The 23,817-nt window shown below is 42.0% G+C and overlaps 1 protein-coding gene across 9 annotated transcripts in view; it reads left to right on the top strand.

Moving 5' to 3' along the window:
* Positions 1-23,817, top strand: part of ADGRL3 (adhesion G protein-coupled receptor L3) — a 1,231,414-nt gene that overhangs the window by 548,437 nt on the left and 659,160 nt on the right. For all 9 annotated transcript variants that reach the window (XM_085641132.1, XM_085641126.1, XM_085641127.1 and 6 more), the window contains one exon: positions 5,130-5,343. In XM_085641132.1, the coding sequence (XP_085497258.1) occupies positions 5,130-5,343 (214 nt within the window). The remainder of the gene's footprint in view (positions 1-5,129; positions 5,344-23,817) is intronic.

Here is a 23,817-nt window from a genome sequence, read left to right on the forward strand (position 1 = left end):
ACGGGTAATGGGATAAGCGGTTCCAACTGCAGTGAAAGTGTACACCGTGTACACACTGGAAAGAGGGGTGCTTCCCTTTAATCAGTTTGCCCCTTCCACGGCAGAATGGCATCACCATGAGTTTGAAGTGCGGCCACAGGAGAAGAACTTTACAAACGTTTGATTTGGGTGGAGTCCAAACACAGTACTCTAACTTGTTATGAAACCATTGAGAAGAAGATGTTGAGGATTTCCAGTACTTAGCAGTTCTGTCAACAACTCGCAGTTCTGCTCTGACATTCCAAACCCACTTGTGTGGACTGAACCTATCCCCAAATCGAGTTCAACCTTGACTCAGTTACCCCTGCTGTTGGAGTGTTTCGGGTGTTAGCTGATTTTTTCTGCAAAAAAATGTTCACTCACTTCTGGGTGACTGGTTACTCATATAATCAAATATGTAAGTGGCACATTAACAAAGGTGTGGAAAACTGCACTGACTTCGCCCTTGCTGGACGTGACAGATCATCAGGACAACCCGCCACACCAGAGACCTTTATACGTTTCTCCCAAGTCTACCTTATCAATACAGTGCCGTATTATGTAGCCTACATCTTTTTCTAAAGGTTTCTATAATTGAAGAAATATTGTCTCTGGAAGTAATCTCAGAACAGTAATTGAGACAATCTTCAAACGTTTGCTTCTTCTGCGAATGCCCAAAAATAATTTTATGGCAAAGAATGTTTGTGTGGCCAATCCATGCTACTTTTTCTCCTGACTACTTTTAGTTAAACACCATGCACAGTTTTTCTCTGTGCTTACTCTTTATCGTGATTTCATACAATATTCGGTACTCATGGCCTGAGCATGAAGTGCAAGAGTAAGCCAGGGCTACTTCAAGAATGAATCAAACATACTCATTCTTCAGTCGTTGTGAATCAGGACTTAGGTGTTTACATTGACAAAGTGTCCTGTGTGGTCTTCTTGCTGCTTCAAACTAACGCGCTTGCAGATAAATAATCGACACATGGAGTCAGCAGTTAGATGGACGAATCGATGCATCATTTCTGTAACCCAGGGTTACGACCAAGGTGTATTGAGTCCAAAAGCTTACAAACTGGAAGTCAGTCAATCTCTGTATGGGATGGTAACATCGCGGTCATACATTCTTATAAAGAATTGTCAACATATTTGCCACTATTTTGTCACAGTTGCTCAGAGCAAACATATCGATTAGTGATATTTCCTGTTTTGGCTTTTTTCTTGTTATTAGAAAGCCAGGATTTCTACAGCATTCTTCAAATTGGCATAACTCCACTGGGGGTCATCAAGAATATGACACTTTAGATTGATTTGCTAGCTTTCTGAGACCTATTAAATATTCTGTAAAAAGTTGAAACTATTAAAATGCCAAACATTGAATATGGGCTATTGCTGTCCATACCCTAACGGACCTGGACCTTTGCAGGCATAGGGACATTAGACAGATACCAACATCAATGTCATGGAGCATGGAGAATCCGACTTCCAATTTTGCTTCCTGTCAGAATCTATTATAACAAAAAGTTGTAATGAGCAGATGTTGCGAAGTATACCAGAAGCTGCCCCCCATCATTGCAAGAGCTACCCGGTGTTTTATAAAGAATGTAATTCAACTTGAGAAATACTGATAATTTGTTATGACTTGGGCATAGACACTGTACTTGTACCACTAATCACATTCTTGATAGCTTTGGACACATTTTGCAAAGATCCCGATGAAGCAATATAACCTTCCATTAACCTGAAGGAATGCCGTGCAGGATGATGAACGCCACAACAAACAACGAGGGTATGAAATGAATGCTTGAATTAATCTCAGCCGGTGGCAATTGCTCGGGCCACATTCCAAACCAATATTGTTTCTCACTATGCCACTTTAGGTAGACACCTCACATAGGCAAAAACAGTCTTGGTCCTGCTCTAAAAGGAACTGTCCAGCCTGAACTGCCAGGCCAGGTCCACTACGGACCCAGACTGGTTTCAGTCTAATTAGATTTAGACATTTAGGTACAGCTTAAGTCCTGGGACATAGTGAGCACGGGACCCACGTCTCCACACAGCCATCCCGCTTACGGCATTCACTGCAGCAAACAAGTGCATGGGAGGGATGCTTGAATTCATTTGAGGCGCTAGCAACCACTTAGGGTCACATTCCAGACAATCGTTTTTCAACCCCTCTGCCCCTCTAGTCAGATATTTGTCATATGTTGAAGTGCCATGGTGGACATAAAAACGATGGATTGGTTTGTAGACAAAATCAACACCAGTGACTAAGATGAATTCTAACAGTACACCCATCACTTTTTTGTTTTTGCCCCTATGAAACCCTAAGTCAGATGAATATGCCCAGAGATGAGCCCTATGCTCACTGTGCCATGAGATGCACCCTACAAGGCCTAAATAGGTTCAAGTTGGTCTTGGGTTGCTTGCATTCCTGCTCAGAGGGGACTTGACATGGGAATTCGAACTGGACAGTTCCTCTTAGAGCAGAACCAAAGCTTATTTGCATAGAGCTGGCTGCGGTCTTATGTCTCATACTGGGGGGGGGGGGGGGGGGGGGGGAAATGCTGGACTGGATTGTGGCCCAAAGTAATTACCAGTAAAAGCAGCCTACTTTTATGGTTTTGTCCAGGCTAGTAAAGCTCTGCATAACTTGTGCCATTCTTAAAAAACTGGACACTATGATTGGCTGTCACTGTATGCAGATGTTGATGAGTTTTTTTGGCACATTGCTTATTTTATTGCCGCAAAGCACGTAAGTGACATTAGGACATACGATTATAATTTATTTTTGGACATGAAGTAGGGAAGAATCTCTGAAAAACATAAACCGGCAATGGCAAAGCCGTGCGTTGTTTCACAATCTAGTTTGCTCTCCTCCCTGAAACTAAGAAGTAAAGTTTGCCTCTGAAAGATAATCTTTTTTTTTACTTTTGACCTCACCTCATAATTGGCTTTTTTAATGCCTTCAAGTTATTGGTTTCTAATTATCACTTGGAGCAGCTAATCAAATGCCATAATATCTTCGGTAATGAGCTGGGAACGTTCCTTCAACGATACAGACCAGCAATGCTCGCAACCGAGGGTGGAAATGCAGGCAGGTGCTCTTTAAGGAGAGGGTGGGCGTCTGTTGTTTTCAATTAGGTTTGCCATCTAATTTCCTCAGTCAAACATTTCATTATTAAGCAAGATAATTACGTTTTTAATTAACTAGGATAATGGCCAGTGCAGTGACTTAATGGATCAATGCTGTGGCCTGATGGAATGCCGAGCTTTGCTATCTGGTGATTGGGTCTTTGTCATGTTGTTCGTGGTGCTGAGCAGTTCGATTGCGCTTCTTCCGTCCCACTCCAAAGGAAACATTTGATTCTTGCTCATCTTATCGACTGGGCGAAACGGATGCAGGCTATGTTTGTCTTTTCTTTGGCTGAAATGGAAAAATGGGGTTAAAACACAAAAGCCTGAAATTAATGGCTGGCATATGTGTACATAGACGGTCAGAGCTCCTAAGTCCTAGCAGACAAGGAAGGCGTGTATGGTTTACGCGTGGTGAAGACACAGATGTTCATCAATCATCTCTTCTTTCAGAATATTTTGTCTCCTGATAGTTCTTAAACTCCTAGGTAACTAGTCTGTCTTTCCTTGATCAAATGCACTTTAGCTTCACACTTCACTTCTTTAGTACTATTGGCCATCTTAGAGAGGAGAGTCAAAATACAGGCAGGATTGTTGAGTCCTCAAAGAAGTACATAAACGAGAAATTCAGCTGTTGATTGTCCACCTCTTTTCTCATATGGTTTTGCTTGCTCTCTTGAAGGCAATGATTTGATTGCCCAGCCTTCCTTGGGAAGAGTCGGGTCATGTTCCCTATATGTACGCTATATAGGAGAAACTCAAGCTGCATTTAGCATTCAGCAACTAAGAATCCTGCCATTCTCGCCCTTTGCAGAAGGTAAACTAAATGGGCTATGTGATTAATGAAATTGTTTCTGAAGGGTGGTATGCAAGATGTGTGGAATGTGTGTGGGTAGAGCAATGCGAAAGAAGACAATGCAGTCAGTGTGCTTGGCATTGCTGTAGCACGTTTTGTATGTTTGCCTCAAAAGGATGTCATTATTAGGTGGGAGGTGACAATTATTTTGTAGTTAAATATAATGGTGTTATGGGAAAAAAATTCTCTTATCTTTGCCTAAGAAAATTTCATATTGTTTTGCTAATTTGCATTAAATAACAAATCACTTGGCACAGGCAAGAGCACTCAGTTTTCTTTCACACACCACGCCGCACAGCAATAGAGTAATGGAAGCATTCTGTACCTATAGTGAATCACTTGCACTTTCTAAGCCTTCTTTCTATCCAAAACACTTCTGCCTCCAGATCCCAGATACTTAACCACTACAAGGCAGATGATAGAAGTAAGTGGACATCAGATCTTGCCCGTCTTCAGTACTGGGATTCCTAGTCCCTGTGGCCAGAGGCTGTTCAGGTAGATTTATATCAGCAAATCTATCCTTCCTTCCACTGGACACAGTAGAAAGGCGGTAATCAGAAAAGAGGTTTGGAGACCCCGTGGAAAATCAGTGCAGGCCCTCAAAGCAGATTAGAACTAGTAGACATTGCAAAAGAGGACATGGGGTTAAGACTGCTAGAAGGCAGTTCTAGACTGATGTGGCACAATACGCTTTATGACAAAGTGCACTCTCTACCTGGCAAGATGTCTTGGGTTGCAGGCTTAGTAAAAATATACAAGCTAGACCACAAGTAACAACAGACACAGCAATCGTATAAAAACCACAACCTGTACTTAGTAACATTTTATACTTGAGTGACACTTGCCAGTGAACACGAAGAGTAAGGTGTGACTGAGAGAAAGAAAATCGAACTGCATGACTTGTTCTATATGCTGATTAAACAAAAATGTTCGGTGCCCGCATATTGCAATATACTCTGTTGTAAAGTGTATATACTTCTAGAAGTGTTTAGTGTTGTTGACCAAGCATCCATTGAAGGTATGCCCAATTTTGGCAACTGTGAAAGCTGAGATATGTGAAATATTTTCCCCTGCAGTCTGTCCCTGACATATGAACACTCACGTCTTCTCCTCTCCACAGCGTTCAGCCGAGCCCCGATTCCAATGGCGGTGGTGAGAAGGGAGCTGTCCTGCGAGAGCTATCCAATCGAGCTGCGCTGCCCAGGAACAGATGTTATCATGATTGAAAGTGCCAACTACGGGAGGACCGATGATAAAATCTGTGATTCGGATCCTGCACAGATGGAGAATATCCGCTGTTATCTGCCAGATGCCTATAAGATTATGTCTCAGAGGTACAGTTCTTGCTGTTTATTTTTGTTGGTGGTGGTGCTTGCTTCGCAGTGGCACGAGACATTGCCACTGCGTTCTGCGCCGCATGCATGATGCGTCGCGTACGTCGCTCCCGGTGAGGCAGAGAATGAAGTCCACTATGTGTCGCGACCTTCTGGTAGTGAAGCTTAAGGGAACCGATTAAACCCGTTATTCAGTGCACTGTTGAGTTATGTCAACACTGCTTCTTTTTTTTCCTGCTTAATCTTTTATTTTCTTCTGGAACGTGAGCTCCCACATGCTTGCATTTACACAATATATACGTTTTTTCCTTGACCATTTCGCACTACGTGAAGCAAAGCATAATATCACAGGGCAACACCTAAATCAAAAAAATATATACGTATGGCCGAGGTGGCTAAATGGCACACTGAATAAATCACCAGAAATCGTCGAGGAAGGGGGCTGCTTAAGGCTGTAAAATCTATCCCAGCCCTGGAAGCCCATCTGAGCGAGTACCACGCTGTTATCTTCCAGACACATACATGATTTGCTGCTGTGGAGATAAAATTTACCTCAGCACTACATCATATCTTGTCATTTTAGAATATTTAATGGGTTTCTATTCAGAGCTGATTGTATAATATCATGCTATTATTCCGTATATTTGGAAATTGGGGCCATGAATTGAATAACTTGATGCTACTTTTTTAAAAATTGGGAGAAGAATCCCCTAAAATCGTTCTAGAAAGGTTTGGGTACCCTTGCCTAACTTGCTCGCTAAATGCAACAGGGATCCGTAAGAAAATAATTGTCAAGAGGTTTAAATAGTTCTCTTTTGAGCCCTGACAATACCACATTCCCTAATAAAACACACTGTCAAAAGATCTTTAATCCAAAGAAGGTACTCTATTGGAAATCTGAATGACAATTTGTTTTGATGTGCTGTCACAAAAGTGGCAACACAATTACTTTGTTCTCACTTCAGAGCTACAGAGGCACTTTTATCAATATTTTGAATTTTTAAAGGAAGCTCTGTATAAAAATATTATTTGGTTTAGCCCATAATGGTTTACAGAGAGGACATTTACTTGTGGATAATGCCTGGGTGGTAGAGTCAAAACAGTAGGTGCAAAAGTTACAAGACATACCTTAGCAGGATGTGATTATTGTTTTGACCTGTGAGACAAATGCTTCTAAAATACAAGTTGCAATGTATCAGTCAAGAGAAGTTAGCTCACTGACCAATCAAATTTTTAATCTTGACGGAAAAAATTTCCAAAAATTAAATTCCCCAGTGTTTGCCTTGAAAGTATAAGTGAGAACTTGATATATGAAATAGATACACAGCTCTGGTGAACTTTAAAATTTGTGGATTTAGATGTAAAGTAATGATTATTTTCACAATACTCGTTTTATTAATTCCTCAGTCGTCTCTCACTTAGAATGATGGAACCATATTTGCATTGTAGCTTTGTTTTGTTAGAGTGTGAACCAACAATTATAACATTTAATATGCTAAGCCACATAGTGTTCTGAAACAATATAATGCATGCAAATATTTGAAGATTTTCTCTTACAAATGGCCCTTTTCTATCTCTAGTATGTTGGAAATGTCATTGCCATGTGGCCTGAACCAGAAAACGATCCAGTATCTTAGTGCTTCTGTGGTCCTCAAGGGCCTTTTGGTGTACTTGAAACCACTTGAGTCACCCAGCCTCAGTTAAATTGTTTTTTCTCAACATGGTTGAATGTTTACCTTCTGTTTGTATATAAAGGTCGAAGTTGCTTCATATTGTGGTTAAATATAGAAGATTCATGGTTTTAAGGTGTCTTGTAAATGCTCTGTGCTTCTTGTGGTGCATTCAACTTCCACAGACTTTTCACACACATTCCTTTCAATCTCACATGTAGAGGTGCCAGATATCGGGCTACATTGCAGAAGAGGTGCAACTAACAGGTATTTCGGCATACCTGTGTAGAATGCTTTGTTCACAATACAGTTTGAAGCTCACTTCAATGAGTAGTCATTTAAGGGTGAAGTGTATGAGGTGATGTGTTCTGAGTATTTGGTTCCTGTTACTAACCAAGCTGCAGTGTGAAGGGCCACTTCTAGCAGTGCAAGGTAGATTTATACAATCGTTCACAGTATCAATATCCTATAGTGAAGTCCATAGAGAACTAAAGCTTAGACAACTAATTCAAAGTTTGTGTTTGGGATGCAGGATTTAATTCCATACAGTTGGCTTAGATGATGCTTGACGATTTCTGTTAATGAGCTGATGTGTGCTTGCAAGCCAGGATCTTAGCTGTCCACAGTTGCATTATGACCAAATCAGCTCGGCCATGGGTGAACCGGTTTTGCTTGAGCACACTTTCCAGTTCAGTTTAGCACCACAGGGAGCCAGACCCTTTCTCATAAAAGGAGTGGTGCAAATGGCAGCTACTTTTAGAATTGTATTGTCTTCTGCTCAACCCTGGTACATAATGACTTTGTTATCTACAGTTTAACAAAGGTCTGCACTCTGAACTCAACAATAACAAGAGCTTGCTAGATGAGTCATTTTGGTGCACCGTTGCAGCCTTATGTTAAGTGCGCAGGGAAGAATACTTATTGCTGAACTCCCTGTTGTTTATTCGAATAAGATAGATTAATATTCTATCTCCTAACTTTTGACCATTTGATTCAGCAAGATCTGTGGCAAGGTGCGTTAGGCTTAGTTGCTTTAAACATTCCAACTCATTCTATTTAGAGGTGTTTAAAGATTTCTGGACTATGAGGGTGAATGTAGATTTGTGTCAAGACTCAAGGAGGGCCAAGAACAGGCTTCTCTGCTGAATGTCCCATTATAAAACCAGCTCTCAATCTCTGCTTCACTTTAAAATTGGCAGGGCTCTAACACAGCTGAGATTTTGGGCAGGAACTCGGCGATCTTCTCAGGGTAGGACGTCAGTGTTCAGTACATGAGAATAGGTGAAGAACCCTTTCACAGAATTGTCTTATTAGATTGTGGAAAGTCAAAGGAAGTGAAATTCAAATGTTAAGCATGAACATGGGATATATGCAAAAGTAGTGAGGTAGCAAAGAATCAGTATTTATAACAGTTGATATATTTTAAGAGAAAATTTGAGTTGGGGCAAAAGCTGCAATGTAGTGTCCCTAGACACAGCAGTTGGTACAACAATTGGCAGACTCAAGACACTGTGTGATCTTTTAATCACTAATGTGCTTGTTTATATTTATGTTTTCAGCAAGCAATGGGGTAACCCAGTATCCCTCAGAACCTGGGCAGACTTATATCAAAATTACAATGGTTCTGTCGGGTAAAACCATATCCTGCTGGATATACAGCAAGATGTCTGAATGAATCAGAAGTGACACAAAGACCAAGAAACCTCAATATCCTTATATGAATTCATTCATTTATGAATTTTGTCATCAAAAATCATTTGCAAAGGCCATCACAATACAAAGACATAACAAATAATGACCAAAGTAAAACTTAGTGCTCAGTGAAATAAGTGCAAAACAAAATACAGTGTAATAGTACAAAAATATATATATTATTGTTGGCCAGCGAAACCAAAATTCATAGTAGTCATGCACACTGAAGCAATTCAATAGTTAAGGCAGGCTCTAAAGACTGGTCCGGGGAAATTGTCGACGTTTCAACCCTGTTGATGCACTACTAGTAAGTCGGTGCGGGTCTTCATCAGGACAAAAGTAACAAAAAGATGGCCTATTCTCTGGGCGGGGTATTCAATCCTTTCCGCAGATAATGATTGAATGTATCTCAATAATGAACGTCGTGCTAATGACTCTGTCACGAAATTAATAATTTGTCTATTGCTTCTCGAGAATGGTCCAAGGCGATCCAATCTCTTGAAGCTCAAATGAGGCGAGAAAACGGCACTCAAATTGCTGTTACACTCGATCTGAGTCCGAGTGATTGAACGGCATGCAAAACGTCTCAGCTCGTCCGTGTCTGCGAAAGTATTGTTGTGAGTCAAGAATTACAACTGCATGTTGGTGTCTCATTTTGGGGCATCTTTGTTCTAAGAACTTTAGGACAAATGCAAGGGGACCAATAGTTATTGTTGAACCCCTTTTGTTTATTCCAATAATATGTCTCAATATTCTATTATTTAAGGTTTCACCATTTTAACCAGAAAAACCTGAGATTGGGCATTGTCTATCATCTGACTTGTCATAGGTAGCCAAAACATTCATACTAAATTTGCTAGAAGGTTAGAGGATTACCATACAGTTGTCAAATGTATCAGACTTCGAATAGGAGAACCTTTGCAGCATTGACATAATTATGTGGTTAGCTACAAGGGCTTGGGTCTGGACTGTAGAACATTTTGGGACAGTGGAACCATGCCGATGTCTAATTGCAAGTGAACTGTCATTGACTTATACTAGCAAACACTTGCACTAAAACTATCTTACTCACTAAAACAAATCTATACTATAACTCACTCCTGTATAGTGAATGTCTTTGTCCACATCGTAGTTTGCTAAAATATGTACAAAATGGCTTGAAAAAAGGCAATTTCTGTCACTCCCCCACTCTAAGACTTTTCATGTATGGCAATGACTAATGGGCGAGATTTCACAAAATATGTGATGAGGTTAATTGTGTATAAAATACACAAAAGTGTGTAGTCACTGCCACGAACACCTGCTTTTATAGAAAACTGAATATTGGTGTACTTGTATGATTTGTTTCAATAGTCTAACTCTGTCTCGGTGATGCTACTACTGAGGGCATAACAGAGGCTCTGAATTCAGATCTGTGTGGACGGTGAATTGCAAGAATAGTTGTTTGTTATTTCCACCCATTCACCACTCCAGGCAGTCATCTTAATCACCACATTTCTTAGCTGAAAATGACATGGACATATATGGCACAGTGACAATAAAACACATGCAGGGTGGGTGATAAGCAAAGTAAATAACATCCCAAGACAATTTGATGTGAAAGAAAGAGGTGATTAATTCTATGGCTGACTGCCAGGTTGTGAATGTAGTTGTACGTCACAATGTAAACAAAATTACTTTATATAAAAACTATGGCCTAAATATCATTTATAAAACTATTGCTCCTTTGGCTGTGGATTCCCTATAATTAAATCCATTGGAGAGATATTTTTGTAATAATATTTAGGAAATAATAATTTTGTCAGACTATGTTTAGTACACAATATTTGGTACCATACCTGCAAAATATTGATGACTCTAGAAATTGAGAGTCTATAACTAGTTCCACAGAAATACAAATGACAATTGCTTATAACATTCCCACAGCCAGTTCGTCAAACTGATTCATGACAATTTTTACCATCCATGGGCTCTCTGGATTTGAATACCAGTTTTTCCTTCATGTGTAAACAAGCATTAGGAAAGCCAAAACCAATGGACTGTTTCCTTTATTAGGGAAAGTGTATGGTCACACTGTGGACTTTCAATTTTCTGCCACAGTTTGTTAAACATAAAATCCAATAATGACACAACATCTTGGACCACACCGATTTGGACACTGCTAGTAAGGTCCCTTTAATGAATATAATGCACGAGCAGAGTTAAGCTGTACCTCAGGAGAAGAGTGTTCCGAAAAGGAGTTGGAAGATGAAGTTTGTGTTGTAGATGGTAAACTGAAAAAGCATGTAAATCACAATATTGCATACCATATACGATGTCATTATATCTTTAAGACATTTTATGTTCCTGCACATCATTACTTAGAAATCTTGGAAATGCAGAAATGTGCAGGCTGAGGTATCCAAAGAGCACACACTTCCTAAACATAAAAAAAGAACAAATCATTAATTAAAATGATCTCTTAGCAAAATAAATACATAAAAAACACACAAAAGGATCACCAAAAGCTAATGAAAACATTAACAGTCTAGCCATCCACCTAGTGGCATGGCCTTAATGGTAGCTCATCCAACCAATGAAAATCCATGAAAGCCATTGACTGAATAGGGCTCACTAAAAATCCATTGTCTCTTTCTGTACTTATTTTTATTGTACTTTTTTTTGAAGAATTTAGTATGTGAGATCTAAACATGGGTTGTTATTAGACCTTTGTGAGACTTTTGGCTGTGTCAACGAGTGCACTCGTCCATTTCCCGATAGCAGCAAAAAGCAATTGCTACGGTAATAATCCGGCCGGAGGAAATTGTGATGGTAGCCATACTCAATTGTAAGGACTAGCACAAAGTAAATGCCTGAGTCTGTAGTTCGATTGTATCCTGTGCCTGTATATTTGCATAGAATGGAGCCAGGCATACCTTTTGGAATACATTGTACTAACAGAGTATGCATTAACCTAGTACCTTTGAGGGCATGAGTTTCACAGCTCGGAAACACAGACCTGTGGTACATGTGCCAACATACAGAGGTACCATCTTAATGCATGCACTCTAGATAGCGTGATTTTTACACACATGGTTGGGCAGGTAAATGAAGTGTGATAGGCTCCTCCTTCAAATTCCACCCCTCCACACCTTCCTGAGTGTTGTTTTCTTGTCATTTGCATGCATTATGACAATAGACTCCTGGCATTCTCTGGTGGTAACATTGCTTAATGGATATTTTATTCAAGGGTAAATACCCCAATTTCACGGCTATCAAGGACCTACTCATCTACCGAATTTGAGTTCAATACCCCATTTCCCTCAACAGAGACACGGGAGAAATAGGGTTTTTATCTTTCTCAAAATGAGGAACAATGCCGTGTGGTTCCACAGCCTCTTGATTACATACAATCACAACAGTTACTTAGAGGAGAAAAAAGTGGATATCACATAAAAGTTTAATTGACTTGTGCTCTTAGGTGAAGGTTGCTGAAATATGATTAGCATACACAATAAAGTAATCTTTAAACGCAGGGTAGAACTGGCATTTAATTCGGCAGAATGAAATCAGCAGATAACAACTGAACATATCATGTTAATTCGCTGCATACAAAAGATAAATGGGTTTATTATAGATTTTATTCAGCTTACCTTGGTAATGTGTTCTCCTTTTAACGGCTAAATAAAATACAATTATTGTTAAATAGCTTATCTGTTTTCAGGAAATTAGAAAAAGCAAATAGCTTTCAAGGTACTTAATGAAATGGATAAGAGAAGCAGAATACTCTAATTTGCAGAAGCAGCCCACGTAGTCTCCCCACTTACACGCTTACCCCAAGGTAACCAGTGACTCTGAACTGGCACTTTTAATTCTGTTATTGTTTGCCCTTCTCATCAAGTGGGCACGTTAGATCTTGAGCTTTGGCCAAGCCACCGTTGAGGAGATTTGTAAGTTAATGTTGTCAATGCCGCCTGTTAGCATTGTTTGTAATAATAGAAATTGCGTGCAGAATCCATACCCCCTGTGTCCAACTGAAGACTTCAGATAAGGCTGAGGTGGAAACTCAGGGGCAGATATTCAAAAACGTCCCACAACACAGCACAGCACAGCACAGCAGCCAAAGATGCTGCGCTGCGTGGCAGCGAGGGAGGAGGAGAGCGCCATATCTACAGAGTATGGCTCTCTCCTCCCCTCTCCATAGTGCCGGCGCTAATTTCATCTGCCGTGTGCCACCTACACACTTTAGTGCCACAGCGCTAGGGTGTGTGCGTGAGTCTAGTATATGTTTTGTGCAGGAAGGGTACCCTTCCTGTACAAAATACCTTGCTTAGACAAGCTTAAAAGCTTTTCCCACTTTGTATGTGTGCTGCACAGTGCCGGTCCCTTAGAATGCTCCCATGGCGCTAGGTTACACAAAGCTGTGCTTCATGCTGCTTTGCGCTACTTTTAGGGTACTTTCCAGTACAAATCAAGTTTTGCACTGGAAAGTAAATTCCCCCAAAAACATTTTGTGGTGGTAACCCGGCACAAAATGTTTGGAAATCTACCCCTCAGAATTTAAACTGGAAGATGCCTTCAGGACACAAGATTATTGGATTAGGTATAGGAAGAAGTGTAGTTGTGTTACTTGCAATGACTGGGCAGTTATCCTTTTACAACTTATCATCTAAATATGTTACTTATCCTTACCGCAACAGTACCTTGTGCAACGCATCAAACCAGGCTTTTAAAATTAGATATTAACAACGAGGCAGAGAGGTAGGACACTGGTGCAAGAAATAATCAAAGACAAGCAAAGTTCTACACCACTGGGGCACAGAGACAGACACTGTATCCACATCTGGGCAACACTAAATTTCTGGGTGGAAGAGGGAGGGAGAGTGTGTGGGGTGGGACTAGAACAGCCTTGGGGAGAGCCGACGCAGGGGTCAGGCTTCAGTCTGAGAGCAACAGCACAAGCTGGGCCATTAAAGATATAAATGTGATCAAAATTATGATAAAGACCGGGGACGATATGTTGGTATCACGGGCTCGTGGGAGGGTCACAATATAACCTTACTTTCAGTTTATGCACCCCCTGGACTACAATCTGCTACTTTTGCTGACCTTAGTGCTCTTTTGCTTGCACTGCCGGAGGGGCACCTTGTTATCGGCGGGGACTTTAACTCCGTTATATCGGGCGAGCTAGATAGGTACCCGCCCCGAGTGCTACCCCTAACAGCACAGTCGTTCCCTAACTTTCTGGATGCAATGGGTTTAGTGGATATATGGAGAACCTATAACCCAGACAAAAAACAACATACCTTCTACTCTAATGCGCATCATAGCCTCTCCCGCCTGGATTATATACTTGCCCCCGCTTCCCAGGTCGCTAACATCCATGAGATCAGACACCTTGCCAGAGGTATATCGGACCATTCCCCCCTATGGGCTCATATAGTATTAGACTACAAACAAGTAGGGCGCATCACCCCCATAAATCCCTGTCATCTCAAAACCCCCAAAATGCATAAAGACCTGATTAAATCCATCGACGATCACTTTGCGGAAAATGATCATACAGTCGATTTCCCGCAGACGCTTTGGGAAGCCTTTAAAACGGTGGTCAGGGGCCAGGCCTTGTCCCTCATAGCGGGAGCCAAAAAAGAAAGACTGAAAGACATCTCTGATGCTGAGCAGGAGATCTACCAACTCGAACAAGACGCTAACTCCAACCTCACACCTGAAACGATGCATGCACTCCGACTTCGCCAGGACGAATATAAGGCTCTGGTCACTGACCGCGCCAAAATAATGGGGCAGGAAAGGCTGGGCCGTATCTACGATTGGGGAGATAAAGCGGGGAAACTAATTGCCTGGCTTGACAGGAGGGAGCGCGCTAGCCGACTGGTCCCGGAGCTCTGGGGGGCAGAGGGTGACTCCATAATGGATCCCCAGGAGATAGCCAACCAATTTGCAGCCCATTACACCACACTATATAACTCTGTGGCCCCACATACAAATGCACACTTCCTGGACCTTCTAAAGAATATCTCCCTTCCTACCCTCCCGGAGGCAGAACGCCTATTCCTGGATAGTTCCCTCTCCACTGAAGAGATCGCATTAGCAATACGAGCGCTACGTCCGGGCGAGGCTCTCGGCCCAAACGGTATCCCTATTGAGCTGTACAAGCTTCGCCCTGACAAATTAAGCCACTATCTGAAATCCATGAACACTGGCAGTCTTGAGGAGGGAGTGTCACCATATATAAAGACGGTAAACCCAAAACCGACTGCTCCTCCTATCGGCCCATCTCCTTGCTTAATGCTGAGCCTAAAATCCTAGCTAAAGTACTCGCCAACAGACTAGTTAAAGTTATAGGGGACCTGGTACATCCCGACCAATCAGGATTCATGCCTCGGCGGAACACTGCCCTGAACCTGCGTAGAGTCCACGGGGTGCTGGGTAGGGCCCATACCATACCATACGGGAGGACGCAATCATAGTGTTGTTGGACGCCACTATGGCATTCGACAGCCTTGAATGGCCCTATCTCTTCGCAGTGTTAACTAGACTGGGATTTGGCCCGATATTCATCAGCTGGATAAAACTCCTTTACACCGCCCCTCTGGCGCAGGTGGTAGTGAACAACAAAAAATCCAACTCCTTTACCCTTAGTCGTGGCACCCGCCAAGGTTGCCCCCTCTCTCCGTTGTTGGTCGCTCTAGCCCTTGAACCACTTGCAGCTTGGATCCGTTAAGATGTTGCCATTCGAGGGCTGCGGTGGTCGAGGGGCTGGGAGGACCGTATCTCCCTATATGCGGATGATGTTCTCCTTTACCTCGCCTCCCCCAAGCGGTCCCTGATTGTCCTATTTGACATTTTAGACGTTTTTGGGAGATATTCTGGATTCCGAGTCAATTGGCAGAAATCACTTATATATGTTTTACATGGGAGCTGCCCCAAAATTGCCCAATCTCAATCGTCACTGAGGGTTTTAAATACCTAGGCATATTTGTCTCACTTGACCCCACACTCAGATATGAACGCAACCTGGGCCCACCCCTGCAACGGCTTAAAAGCGACATCCTACACTGGAAGACACTCCCGATCTCTCTATTAGGCAAGGCTGCCCTATTTAAAATGATGTCCTTGCCCCATTTCCTTTATGCATTACAAAATGCTGCAGACCCCGTCCCCAACTCTTACTTCAGGGAGATAGAGGGACTCCAGAGGGACCTCCTTTGGGGTGGAAGACCACGCATCGCCTTGCCAAAACTCACGCTTAGTTGGTATGACGGTGGAATCGGGCTACCAGACATCAGAAAGTACTACTGGGCTGCTCACCTCACAGCCATCAATCACGGCACCTACAGCCCCCCTGACACCCCAGGGTTCCGTATGGACCGCTGGATCCTCCCTAACGGGGCCTACACTCAAGCACTATATTCCAAACCTGACAAATACCCACTGACAGGGCCTACCAAACACACAGTCAAGATCTGGCACGCTGCGACACAATCTCTAGGCTGGAATAATAGACTAACGCTCGCCACCCCACTCTGGGACTCACAAAAGCTAGGATAACTGGGCAACTCCAAAGGTTTTAACAAATGGGACCTTATCGGCATTTCCAATATTGGAGATCTGTGGGGTGCAGAGGGAGTAAAACCATCCAGCGTTCTTAAGAGTCAGTACTCATTGGCGGACTCTGAGTTGTTTAGATATCTTCAGGTCAGACATGCACTGCAGACCGCACTACCTGGGGACATCTCCTTACCGGACAGCTCCCCGTTAGAGGACAGACTTCTAGACGGGCACATGCCTGAACGGGCTATATCCCTGACATATAGGAAACTTATCAACAATATGAGCGACCCCTTGACCGTGTTGCGGGAGAAATGGACGGGAGATGGTATTGAATTAGACGACGAAGGGTGGCAGGAGGCGACTTCATCCCCTAAAACAGTCGCAATTTCAGCGCGGCTCCGGCTGGTACAACTCAAAATCTTGCATAGAATATATGTGACGGGGCCCCAACTGGTGCACATGGGGGGTCAGGCGGATGGGTCTTGCAGACGGGGTGCGCATAACCAAGCATTTTCTTGCACACTTTATGGCACTGTAGGCTAATCCAGGAGTACTGGCGTAAGATACACAAAGTTATGAGTGACAGTTTAGAGATTGAGATCCAACCAGAAGCCCCCAGATGCCTCCTTATTATCTGGGAACCGACAGACCTCAACACTTACGCCATACAATGGGTCACACTCGGTTGCATGAAAGCCAAAAGAAATATCGCACAGCTATGGGGGGCCTCACACACACCCACAATTGCGGACTGGAAAAAGGACCTTGATTGGTGCATGCAACGGGAGAAATCTGTATACACTGCTCGGGGCTGCCCCCGTAAATAGGCCAAGATATGGACCCCTTGGAACATATATCGTGGTAACATCTGTACCCCCCTCGACTACAAGAGGAAGATGTCTCTTCCACCCTGTAATTCCTACTGCATAAGCTTACTGTATCCTGAAGAACCTTTGTTTTGCTGCTACCTTTGCTATGATTCTGTGATACTATGCCCTGTTGTCGAACTAGTTTTAATAAAAAGAATTATATAAAAATAAAAAAAATTATGATAAAGACTTCAAATTCAAAATAAAATATATTTTCTTAATGACCCTGATTTTGATTTAGTCGAAATCAAGGTGTTATTTATCGCACCTCATAAATTAAGATACTGCAAGGTTCGTTATTTATTGGATGCAATAAATAACATCTGTTTCAAGTATTTGGGACTAATGAAGATTTTGGTGCAAATAGGAGTTTGCTCAGAGGTCGGAAAACACAGGCCCACTTATAATCAGGGCCAGTGTCCTAAGTATTATATACAGTTATATGACTAATTTGAGTGACATTCATTGAAAGTCATTTTTAGGTCTCGCGCCTAGCGATGCAGTGCGCAGACCTGCTTGCGCAGTGAGAGTCCTTTTATCCAGGGTTTGAAAACGGAGCCTGGAATCGCATTCGCTTGTGCGTGTGCTTTTCCTTTTGGCTTCCGCGATTGGCCTTTGCGTGCGTGTTTTTCATCAAGACGGCACACAATAGGCCAAAGGCGGGCGCATTGCTCCACCCATGGCCTTTTGGTGTCTATTACGCGCACCAAAGGCCATGTGGTTTCAATTATCGTGCCCGGACATGGGCGCGATAATTGAAACCACATGTTTTGCTGTGGCGCGCGCGCACACCACTCGCGGGCGTTTTTTTGTTTTTTACAATCGCGATCGCTTTCACTGCCGCTTTTTGTTGTAAGTAAGGAGTGTTCTTGAGTCTGCGTTGGTTTGCACAATATCAGGTCGACACTCATACACGTGGGAGTCTAGAGAGGGCAAGTTCTGCATTCAATGTGGCAGCGAAGGACCAGCACTCGGACAAGAAATGGACTATAAGAAAAATTGTATCTCTCTAAAGGGTGTGACTCAACACACGCCTGCCGTTTCTAAGCGTTTTAATTATCAGGTGCTATTACCCAATTGTCCTGCTGAGATTCAATCCTGCACCGTACTGATAACAGGAGATGTCAAAGCGCTAGCATTTAGCTGTCATCTTGTGCTTGGCCTGAGAGTACACGTGTGGAAAGTTCTGAGTTGTTGCTGTTTTTTTTTTTGGGGGGGTGTAGTTTGAGGAAAACACCAGTTAAATTGCAGAGATATGGCTGTGTCCCATTACCGTGGATGATGGCTAGGTATCAATTTAAAATGCATTTAAATTACAAAAATAAAGAACCATCTGCTTAAACTATACCAGTTGCAAAATGTGCACGTAATTCTATTGCTTTTGGTTGTAGTTTGTACATCTACAGAGGCAGTCCGCGGTGATAATCCATGCCTGCCTAAATGGTACACCCACCACTCAGGAACAAACGGATGGTGCACGTGTGTCTACAGAGCTCTTAAGACCCACGCAAAATAATAATACAATAAATCGGGTACATTCTGCACCTTTTATTTACAGAACTGGGAAACAGCAAACTTCGCACACAGCGCTACACAAAAACAAGCATTTGCAATGCAATAGGTCTCGCATTATTAAAGTTTGACCTATTGGTGTTGCATTATTTAGCAATGCCAATAGCTCAAACTTTAATAATGCGAGACCTATTGCATTGCAAATGCTTGTTTTAAAAAGATGAAACATTCACAAATATCCCCATGCCCTGATGACGCTGCGACAAACTATCTAAAAATGTGTCAGTGTGCCACATTCTCTTTATACATCCTATATTATTGTTAAATGTGTAGCAAGATTATTTTGTAATTACCATGTATAAGTAAGTGATGTTTTGTTAAGCTCAGATCCTATGCAAAATATTTTAAATGTTTTCTCAAACTGGAAGGTTAAGGACAATGACACATAGTGAATTAAATTTATGTGGACAACATAATTTGGCCAAGTGGGGAAGCTGGGATTTGAGGCCCGAATTGCACATTGTGCAGCTCAGAGACTCTAAGGTTACATCATTCTATCTTCCATTTACCACCAAAGGTCCGTGATTTGTGTTCAGTTATGCAATAATTGTTATTCAATTAATGTTAAAATATGAAGTTCAATAAATTCACTCATCACAGCAGCACTGTATATGCAAATATACATGTGTGGAATCATGAGATTTAAAGATGTGCTTTTCTGTTTCGAATGTGTCCACAGACACTAAAGTTCATACAGAGTAACAGAAGATGCCTGTTTGAAATCATGCTGCACATGCATGTTTTTGCAGATTGTTTATTTGAGGGTGTTTAGCCTCTCTTAAATTAGTTATTTTGTTCCAGTCAGTGAAGCCGGTAGTAACATTACCAAAAACCCCATATTGCCCTTTTTTTTTTACTCTAATGGCTCGGATGGCTTGACAAACAACAATTGCAGGAGAGGTGCAACCCCTCAATGACCACAGGTAAATAATTAACAATACAAAGAGGTCCTACAGCCCCCACAGAATGTGCACCTCACGTTACAGCACTCCACAGTGACTTAGGCAATGTGCAGCATGACTTCAGAGGCACATGCTCTGCTGCCACTATTTAGTCACCAGTTTTTTAAAATCTGGGGGGATATTGGGCAAGATGTACAATGTTTTTTTCCAGCAAAGGTGCTTGTGGTATGTAACATATGCAAATTGTGACTCAGTAACACGTCACCGATTCACAATTTGTGTGTGCAACTACGTACTGAATAGGTTTTTGAAAGAGGCGTCTTTATGGCATCCCTTCCAAATACCGATTCAGTTTGAGATGTATTAATGTTTTGTGGCCGAAATCCGGTCCTAAAACATTAACACTTTACCCACTACACAAATATATTGGTAAGCCATTTGCAAATGGGAAGCGGTCCCAATGAAAACCCTTCCCCTTTGAGAATGTTGAAAAAAAACTATTGTTTACAAGAAAGCAGTGGTCCCAGGGACTACTACTACCTACCCTTAAAAAATGTTAGCTACAATTTTATCCTGTTTTTTAAGATGCATCCCTTCATTCTTCAGGGAAAACGGTTTGGATTTTTACAACTACAAAAAAACAATGCTTTATTTTAAGAGCAGTGTTACAGCAAACAAATGATGGACAGAATGCTGACAATGCAAACATTCTTCCCCAGTCAAAAAATTTGGGTTAAATCAATCGTTCTTTTGCCCACTACGCCACCCCAGTTTGGACCCAGCCATATGCAAATCAGTCTTGACCCTGTGCCCCATGGGAACAGTCCAGACCGAACTGCCAGGCCAGGTCCTCCCTGGACCGGAAACAAGCATCCAGGGACCGGTTTTTGCATTATTTTAAGAGCAGTCACAGACTCTGCTGATCTTAATAGGCCACTATCCCTTTGATGGCTACAATTCATAGTGGGTAGTAATTTGTGACCTACCGCATTAATTTGAGGTAGAACAATTTGTGACCCACTATAAACTAGGTTTTGTTAACCAACCTTTTAGTAGATAGGTCAGTTCCCGAAAACAGAATGTATTGGGTAATGTTGGTGTACAATTTGCATCCACTTTTACTGAATCCATTCTTAGTACATCTGGCCCATATTCCGCGGTGTCCCCCACTCCAAAATTTGGAGGGGATATATTCTCTGTGGTTCCAATGAGCCTGCATATGGTACAGCATAAGTGCTGTCACTGGGTAGGAAACATGAATGTCGGGCCAGGTAGAACAGAGACACCAGCCCATGAGATCTCTGGCACCTTTACAGAGTTAGTGAGATGCTGACAGCCACACTGACATCAGAAAACAGGTACTCTGAGTGACTAAGGGACCTTAGGAGAAAGGGACACACAAAAAAGGACAGAGGACACTGACATAGAGACTAGAGTGCTCAAGCATATGAGACAGGGAAACAAGCATATCTGACCGGAAAATTGCAACAGGGAATCATCCGGAATAGACAAGAGACACAATGGGACCGGCACACTTGTACACCAGGACTGTAGGTCACTCACATTGTGACAAGGAGATAGACATGCATTGAAATCAGGATAGAGAAATGCAATAGGTGTGGAATACGTACCTTTGTGTTAATGAAACTCGTGGAATAGGGAGTGGGAAAACATTGCCCTTGGACCAGGTCTAAAAGCTCAAGCAATGTACATCTCTGAGAAAGGGAATACACTTTTACTTTGACAGTGCACCTTTACACCTGGAAATTAATTGCACTGCATGTGGTTCAGGAAATACATTTCCACTGGGGCTTGGTGACAAACATTTAGAGGCCAAGAAGAGTAACACTGAGGCCAAGAGAACTTTATGTACTGATGTGGAGAATGCCAATACTCGGGTAAGGTCCAAAATACATGGGACCGGTAAAACATTGACTCATAGGCAGTGACGTTTCAAGAATAGGACAAGTAGACACTTACAACTGTGACTGGCAATGTGAATGTGACATACACTGGGTCAGGATGAACAGAAATACATGGCACAGGGAATATGAACCAATATACACCAAAATATATAAATATGTATACCGGAAACAGGGAAATGCAAGCATAGCCAGATGAAGAGCGGGACACAAACTATGTGACAAGGCAAATTGGCATGCACACTGATGCAATAAGACATCCACATATTCCTGGAGAATAAGAGGGACTGACACCGGGGGAAGGGAGAAGCAAATGAGGACACTTACACACAGAATAATAGCCACAACTATGCAACCAGAGACCCAGGTACAAATGGGGACACTTACACACAGAAAAATAGCCACAACTATGCAACCAGAGACGCAGATACATGGCTTGATATAGAGACACCATCTAATACACAGTAAAGCAAGGGCACACTGATATACTCACGGACACACACTCACAAACTATAACTGTGCACAAGACTGACTGACCATATCCTGGTTAGTAGAAGGGCACTAGAAATAACCATGATGGTATATATCATTACTGGAGTAGTATTGTACAGCTCTGGTACCACATCTTAAACACGCTTTTGGAATCAATCATAGACCTCACCCCCTACCTTAGACATCTTTCCCCTAACTTAAAGTAGGGGAATAGACATGGATGGAAAGACATATCCTTGTGATTTGTGAAATTATTGGCAAGTCAATGTGTTCCCTAGCTATTCTCCATCCCTTCAGTGGAAAATGGGGATTCTGGAAAAAGGTCCATTTTATGACAGTGAATCAAAATGCCTACATGTAGCAATAGAGACATGAATAGTTCAAAGGTGGTACATGGGTCATTGAATTAAAGGGAAGAAGGGCCACTAAGGCCGACTGGCACTTAGATGTAGCGCTCAACATCCAGTAGACAGCACATGCAGAACTGCATCTAGGACTGATAGGTGCTTTCTACCTGCAACTAGGATCTAAGGAATGGTTTAAGCACCTCATCTACACTCTTCCTCCACTTTTAACATCTTCCACCATTTGTACGAAAGAAGGGAGAAGACAAGGGATCCCGAAATAGCTATGATAGAAGCTTTGGATAATATCAAGACAGTGTTAGGTTACACAGTACCATAAAGGAACCATATGACAGTCCATGCATATATCCAACGCCATTCCCATCAATACCACAGCTCATCAATGCTACACATTCTGGTAGAAAGTTGAAAGACAAGATTCATGTTATAATATATTAGGAGATCAAGGCAAGGGAGCATGTAGCGAGCAGGAATGTATGGATAGAACACCTCACTCTTTGAGGAGCGTTAAATCTAGTAATAACAATTCAATAAAATAAACGTATTCGTTATTTTTTCAAGTTTCTTTTATTGACTTTAGTTTGAGTCATTCTGTGTTGACGTACTTCTGTTATCGTTTTCTGGTTTGTCTCTAAGACTGTGCAGTGTGACTTGTGTGGTGTGACGTTGAGCATTGGATTTATATGATTTATAAGGATCATCCGTGATCCTGCTAGATGATCTGGTGGTATGAGCTAATGGCGTATGATTTAGTGCAGGAGGGGAGTAACCAGAGAGAGCTTGATTGAACATTACACATTTCTTAGTTCAGTATCAAGACCTTTTCCATCATTTGCAGATAGTACAAGATTTTTGATGCTGCCTTTGTGGTCTGTTTGAACTGTGTTGGAAATGGGTGCGATGTTTTGACTAATATAGTCTCTGTATTTGTGATGAGGATGTCAGCGGTTAGTGCTGTTAGTGTGGCCTTGTAGAATAGTGAATCAATCATTAGGATGTTCTGTGAAGTGTGTTTTTTGTTTGTCTGTAGTACCTCGTAGTAATTTGTACAGTAAGTAGTGACATCACATCCACTATTTATTTATTTATTTTATTTGAAAAGTTTTACATAGCGCGAACGTGACCCTTGCGGATATCCGAGCGCTTTACTAGTAAATGAGGCAATAACTTACAAATCTTTAAGCATAGTAAAGGTACAAACTGGATCGGAGAACAATAAGAGGCAGAATTCTGATGATCTGTACCAAGAATCTGTTCATTAACAGGAGTTTGATTTTTTTCGTGAAGGAGGTAGTAAAGGGAGTCAGTCTTATTTCGGGGGCAAAGAGTTCCAGATTCTGGGAGTGATGCCAGAGAAAGCTCTGATGTAGGTTTTCTTCCTGGTAAAACGTTGTGGCTTTAGGAGAAAGGTGCTGGCACTTCTATAGGATCTAGAGCCT

This window comes from Triturus cristatus, chromosome 2_2 (assembly GCF_964204655.1).
Source record: "Triturus cristatus chromosome 2_2, aTriCri1.1, whole genome shotgun sequence".
In the NCBI taxonomy this organism is placed as follows: domain Eukaryota; kingdom Metazoa; phylum Chordata; class Amphibia; order Caudata; family Salamandridae; genus Triturus; species Triturus cristatus.